The sequence below is a fragment of the Brassica oleracea genome, chromosome C2, assembly GCF_000695525.1.
Source record: "Brassica oleracea var. oleracea cultivar TO1000 chromosome C2, BOL, whole genome shotgun sequence".
Classification (NCBI taxonomy): Eukaryota; Viridiplantae; Streptophyta; class Magnoliopsida; order Brassicales; family Brassicaceae; genus Brassica; species Brassica oleracea.
The window spans coordinates 417,846-425,133 of NC_027749.1; the positions used below are offsets into that span (position 1 = coordinate 417,846).

The 7,288-nt window shown below is 33.6% G+C and overlaps 1 protein-coding gene, 1 non-coding gene and 1 pseudogene across 2 annotated transcripts; all 3 read left to right on the forward strand.

Moving 5' to 3' along the window:
* Window positions 1-649: 649 nt before the first annotated feature.
* On the forward strand, window positions 650-723 carry TRNAV-AAC. The gene has a single exon. It is a non-coding gene; the product is annotated as a tRNA-Val (tRNA).
* Window positions 724-823: 100 nt separating this feature from the next.
* LOC106326129 lies at window positions 824-2,359 on the forward strand. Its single transcript, XM_013764152.1, has 3 exons — window positions 824-902; window positions 1,006-1,164; window positions 1,992-2,359. Exons 1-3 carry the CDS (start codon window positions 891-893, stop codon window positions 2,319-2,321), a joined length of 501 nt encoding a protein of 166 aa, XP_013619606.1. The 5' UTR covers window positions 824-890; the 3' UTR covers window positions 2,322-2,359.
* A 1,065-nt stretch (window positions 2,360-3,424) lies between these two features.
* LOC106323114 overlaps window positions 3,425-7,288 on the forward strand; it is a 14,476-nt pseudogene continuing 10,612 nt past the window's right edge.

Genomic DNA, 7,288 nt, shown 5'->3' on the forward strand with positions numbered 1-7,288 from the left:
AATTACTAAAACTATTAGTCCCACAATGAAAATTTTGTTATCAGTAATTTAAATATTTTTCTATAAAAGATACAAATGATCAAAAAATCTATATGAGTAAAATCATTATTTAATAGACATTAATATTTAAAATATACTAAAATATATTATCTATGTTAGTATCATTTAAATTTAATAACATATCCTATCAAATATAAAAAAAAATATTTTTTCGATTAATAAAATTGATTTATATGTTCGCACCAATTTAATTATATATTTAACAGTTACTGACTTTTAATTATTTAATATATATTTATTATTTCATAATATGTAAAAATATTTAATACATAAAATAATTTATATATATAATGTTGATTCCGCGCAAGGCGCGGATCTTAACCTAGTATGGTATTATGGCGAAAACCCATGATCAGAAATGCTAACCAGAGGATTATAGACAACCTAAATCCTCCCTCTACCAGGTAGTGTCTAAATCTAATCAAACAATTTAAATCCAAAACACAATAACCCTTACTTTCCTCAACTAAACTATAAAGTACTTCACAGCTTTGAAATCAGATGATTATGGGTTCAAAGTTGTAATGGCTGCATAGAAGTTTCCAATGTAGGCATTGATGAAAGCTAACTTGTACTCAGATAACAAAACGGTTTCGTGGTGTAGTTGGTTATCACGTCAGTCTAACACACTGAAGGTCTCCGGTTCGAACCCGGGCGAAGCCATATACTTTTTTTGTTTTTCTATGATTTTGTTTGGGTTAAATTACTAGATAAATAGATTCTCTCTCTCCGTAAAGTATATACACATTTCCTTATTCTTAATTTTGTGCATCTTCTGATTCTATAATTATACTCAACCAAATCTCTCTCTTCTCTCTCAAAACTCTAAAATGGCTCACCAGGTATTCCAAATGCTCTCTCTAGTTTTTCACTCTCTAACACAATAGCATAAATGAAATCATACATAGATATGCATATAAACATGCCTAATGGGTGTAATTACAGGAGGAAGGATGGCCGTTGGGTCTGAGACCAGTAAATGCAAGAATTGGAGGACTCACAAGAGAACCTCATCATGAACAAGTTTCTGCTGGTTCCATCTCCTTCAGCTCTCTTCACTCTCCTTCTCCCTCCTCTCCCTCTTCCTCCGATCTTGATTCCCAGGTCAGATATATATTTACACTCCTCCACTTATACTACACATACAAACACATAACACATGATAAATACATCAAACTACTTATTCATAGGTCTTGGCAGAGTGCATTTTTCCTTGCATATCAATTGATGAGCCATTTGAATTTGTTTGCGTTTTTCTTTGAGAAATTCGATAATGATTATACTTTGACTACTATTTTGGATCGGTTCAATTCACATTGTCTTTCATTTTGTTTTTTGGTTTTGTTTATTAAAGTTAAAAATAAAAACAGTATTGTTGTTGGTTGAGATGACTTCTGAGCGAACGTGAACCAATTGTATGCTCTTTAAAGCTGCGATGGTTTTGTCTGAAAAGGGCACGTTTGTCGGGAATTGTTATTTCTCATTTTCAAATTAAAAGTATTATTAGCACTATACCATAAAAACAAAATACTAATCATAGCAATTTCTCAAATATATTCGCAACTTTTTGGTCACACCGTACTGGAAAGTGGAACCATTGTATTGGAAAATTTACAAGTAATCCACTTAGCCTATGTGAATTCACAGACCTTTTTGTTTTTCTCATTCTCATATACAATTTTAAATTTTCTGTGATCTCAGTTTTACAAAACAATATCGATTTTAGTTTCACTTTTTCTATAAGATATTAAACATTATACTTTTCTGGCCACCATTCACCATCACAATTCAAACTCTCGACCTCTCCAATGAAAGTAAACATCGCAACCACTACAAGATTTTATGTTGCGTGTGGGTGCATCAATGTACACTTTGTACTTTTCCCATATATACACTAGATATATAACATCTACTACTCTCGTTTTTTTCAGTCGATGGGATCATTTTTTCGAGATAGGGGTTACACACTAGGAAACCTAATGGGGATATCAAGCTTTCTAGAACTTTCAAGAAGATCAAACCGAACAAGGATTGATCAAACAGCTTCTAGGAACCATCAACATCAGAAGAATCTCAAATCTTACAAGCCATGGATTTTCTCTATATGTTCCAAACTAAGCACACATTCTACTATCATTCCCCATAACAAAATTACTATAAACGAGGATAACCGCCGTAACAATGTGCAATCTCTCGGACATTTCCTCATGGTGGAGAGACGAGCCATCGGATCAACCTCGCGGTCCACACCAACTATGTGAACGTACCAGAATTAATAGCGAAGCAAGCTGGCTCGTTTGAAACACTAATGTTATTTTGAAATTTGTTTTCTTTATAGTCTAATGAACATAACAAATTCCGATTGTATTTTGTATTTGTTTGTTTCAAATGATTTTGTATTTGGGAGCTTGAAATAATTTTTCATTGCATGAGTTGCATCACTATATATATGATACAAAGACTTGAGTAGGGAAAGGTGATATTTGAATTTTATGATATGGTAATTAATATGTTTACCTCCATATAAAATCAAAACATTTTTGATAATTTATAAAAAAAAAAAAAATATATATATATATATATATATATATTTTTCGTGTACATTGGAAAATTATTATTGATTAAAAATATATAAAAAATAATCTTACTTTCATATAAAATAATCAAAACATCTATATAAACCAAAAAAGCCTGATAGAAAGGCCCATTTAAATAAAGCCCAATAATTAAACTCTTTCGTTTAAGCATCATAACTGCTCAGTGAGATTCAACAACGAGGGTGGTCCTTCTAGGCGCAACCAGAGAGATTCAAACTCAGCTGCTACAGGTTAGTTTCTTTCATTCATCCATGACCGATCGTATACTTTTCCTCTCTTGATTTCATATCCACTCTCTTCCAATAAATTTCAGATCATAGAGAATATATCTTCCATACACCCCCTCAAGATGGAGGAGGTGAAGTGACTCCAATCTTGCTTCGTAGCTTTTGAAAGCGTGTTCTGGACAGAGGCTTAGTGAGGCCATCGGCCAGCTGATCTCTAGTTGAGACATGAGCAACCCGAAGAAGACCAGTGAACTTGACCACGAACAAAGTGAAAATCAATGGCTATATGTTTCATCCTTGAATGAAAACTGGATTGGCTGAGAGATATGTTGCACCAATATTATCACAGTATATAGTTGGACACTGTGGAAGAATAACACCTAGTTCCGTGAGGAGAGAGCACACCCATCACATCTACTACCTCTCCAATGCTTGTTAAACCTCGGCCACAAGGTCAGCCTCTGATCAAGTAATCTAAGCATCATAGACTCAACACGATCTTATAAGTTATAACTGATTAGTTTGTTACAGGTAGTGGTGATGACGCACGCTTACGTTAACCGCTCGGGAGTACGATACATGACAGGTGGACTCAAAGTCTACTACGTCCCCTGGAGACCTTTCGTCATGCAAACCACATTTCCCACTGTCTACGGTACACTCCCCATCGTGAGAACCATCCTCGCGCGCGAGAGATAACAGGCGATTTGGGAGCATTCACATGAACAAGGTCTTGCAGTTTACTCTGGCAGATATTGACCAGGCGATTTGCGTTTCGCATACGAGTAAGGAGAACACAGTTTTGAGGTCGGGATTGGCTCCGGGGAAGGTTTTTATGATACCGAATGCTGTTGATACTGCTATGTTCAAGCCTGCTTCTGTTAGGCCTAGTGCTGATGTTGTTACGATAGTTGTGATAAGTAGGTTGGTTTATCGGAAAGGTGCGGATTTGCTTGTTGAAGTCATTCCTGAAGTATGTCGTTTATACCCCAATGTGAGTGAGTTTAAACCCCACAACACATAATTATTGCCATAATGTTTAAGAAATCGATAGGCAGTGCCAGTACTTAGTCGCTTTATATGGAATTACTGATTAGGGGGTGCCCTTTTTTTTTTTTTGAAACACAAACTAATATTAATGCATAAAAGCTAGGGCTGGGTTGCGGGTCAAACCCGCCCCTCTGACCCGCTAACCCGCGGGTTACAAATTTTTTTTTTTTGTCAAAAAATCTGATCCGCACAACCCGCGAACAAATAAATTTGTACCCGCCCCCATTCCGCTTAATTTTGCGGGTAACCCGCGGGTTATATTTTTATTTTTTAAAATCTTTTATTTAATTTAATTTTTGTAAAATATAATATAAATAATATATTTATAATTAAAATTTTAAATATTTTAAAATATTTTGATTATTATTTTTTAAAATTCCCGTATTTTCTTTAAAAAATATAATTTTTTACAAAAAATAATATCTTTTTTTTTAAAATATCTTTTTTTAAAAAAAAATTAAAAAAAAAAAATTGCGGGTTGGCGGATACCCGCGTTTCAAAATCCGCATCCGCACCCGCGAATTGATTTTTCCAAATTGTTCAACCCGCATCCGTCCCGCGGCGGGTCAAACGGGCCGGGCCCCGCGGGTAAAGACTCATATTCCCAGGCCTAATAAAAGCGGTTAGGTTCCAGCCATAAAGGCTTCTGCCTCAACCAGTCATTGTTTGGCTAGATTATTAGGCCCTTTGTTTCTCTCTCTTGATATCCAAAAAACGAGAGTTCATCGAAAGAACTAGAAATTGCAAATACATCTAAAACAATCCCATACAACTCTGGGTAAGATTCACCGTTGTTGACTACTTTGATAAGCTGAGCAGAGTCCGAGAAGCAGTGAAGGCGTTTGATCCCTCTCTCCTTGCAGCATGAAAGAGCCTACTTTAAAGCTAAGCCTTCCGCTACCAGAGCAGATCCAACATGGTAAGCAGCCGATGTGTATCCGGGAGAGCCCTCCAGGTTATTTATTATCCATCCCAGACCAGCAGTCCGGTTTGTAGCTCGCCATGCCGCATCTGTGTTCACGATCGTACGGTTCTGTAGCTCTAGAACTCGAGATGGGGGCTTGCGTGGTGATCCTTGCGGCTTCTTTTCTTGGCTGTTAGTCCATTCTCTCGCCATGGTCACAACTCTTGTGAGAGTGTCCTCTGCAGACAGCTTCTTCCCTTCGAATATGAGTTGGTTCCGCTTATCAAAGAAGTCAACAACGGCGAATCTATGTTAGTGCATGATACAACCATGTATGATAGTGCAGGATGCAACTATGTATTATATGTTAGTGTATGATGCAACCATGTATTAAAATAGTATTGTCATATTTTTTTATTTTTTTCAAAATCAATGTGTTAACCCCTACGAAAATATTGAGTTTTTTGGTAAATGCTCTATATACTGAAGCATATGATCGTTAGTGTTGTTTTAAAATTTCTAAACACATTCTACATTTGTATTAAGGTATATTAAACTCTCTTTCATGGTACATGAGCATCATTTTAAATTTTTTATCAATTAATTTAGTAAAACTTCATAATACTTCCTAAATTGGTGTACTAACCACTATAAAATCGATATTCTCTAGGGAAACAGAGACAACAAAGGTTCCAAACCTCTTTGACCTTCATCATATGTTACTGCAGACTGCAAATATGCATTAAAACAATATTGTCATATTTTTTTGAATTTTTCTCAAAATCTATGTGTTAACCCTTACGAAAATATTGAGTTTTTCCGTACGTAAATGCTTTATATACTGAAGCCTATGATCTTTAATGTTGTTTTAAAATTTCTAAACACATTCTACATTTGTATTAATGTATATCAAACTCTCTTTCATGGTACATGTGAATTGTTTTAATTTTTTATCAATTAATTTAGTATAACTTCATAAAACTCCATACATTGGTGAATGAACCACTATAAAATCGCTATTCTCTAGATAGACGGAGACAACAAAGGTTTCAAACCTCTATGACCTTCATCATATGTTAGTGTCGGATCAAACTATGCATTAAAATAGATTGTCATTTTTTTGAATTATTCTCAAAATCTATGTGTTAACCCCTACGAAAATATTGATTTTTTCGGTAAATGCTCTATATACTGAAGTCTATGATCTTTAGTGTTGTTTTAAAATTTCTAAACAAATTCTACATTTGTATTAATGTATATTAAACTCTCTTTCATGGTACATGGACATCGTTTTAATTTTTTTTTCAATTAATTTAGTAAAACTTCATAATACTCCTTAAATTGGTGAACTAACGGCTATAAAATCGCTATTCTGTAGAAAAACGGAGACAACAAAGGTTCCAAACCTCTTTGACTTTCATCATATGTTTGTGAAGAATTCAACTATGCATTAAAACATTTTCAAAATCTATGTGTTATAACCCCTATGAAAAATATTGAATTTTTCGTTAAATCTCTATATACTGAAGCCTACAATCTTTAGTGTTGTTTTAAATTTTCTAAACACATTCTACATTTGTATTAATGTATATTAAACTCTCTTTCATGGTACATGGGCATCGTTTTAATGTTTTGTCAATTAATTTAGTAAAACTTCATATTACTCCTATGAAATCGCTATTCTCTAGAAAAACGAAGACAACAAAGGTTCCCAAAATTTTTTACCTTCATCATATGTAAGTGAAAGATGCAACTATGCATTAAAACATAATTTTCATATTTTTGATTTTTTTTCAAAATCTATGTGTTAAACGAAAATTTTGAATTTTTCGGTAAATGCTCTATATACTGAAGTCTATGATCTTTAGTGTTGTTTTGAATTTTCTAAACACATTCTTCATTTGTATTAATGTATATTAAACTCTATTTCATGATACATGGGTATCTTTGTTATTTTTTGTCAATTAATTTAGTATAACTTCATAATACTCCCTAAATTGGTGGATTAACCACTATTAAATCGCAATTCTCTAGAAAAACGGAGACAACAAAGGTTCCAAACCTCTTTGACCTTCATCATATGTTAGTGAAGGATGAAACTATGCATTAAAATAAAATTTTCATATTTTTGGATTTTTTTTCAAAATCTATGTGTTATAACCCCTATGAAAAATATTGAATTTTTCGTTAAATCTCTATATACTGAAGCCTACAATCTTTAGTGTTGTTTTAAATTTTCTAAACACATTCTACATTTGTATTAATGTATATTAAACTCTCTTTCATGATGCATGAGCATTGTTTTAATATTTTGTCAATTTATTTAGTAAAACTTCTTAATACTCCCTAAATTGGTGAACTAACCACTATAAAATCGTTAATCTCTAGAAAAACGGAGACAACAAGGGTTTCAAACCTCTTTGACCTTCATCATATGTTAGTGAAGGATG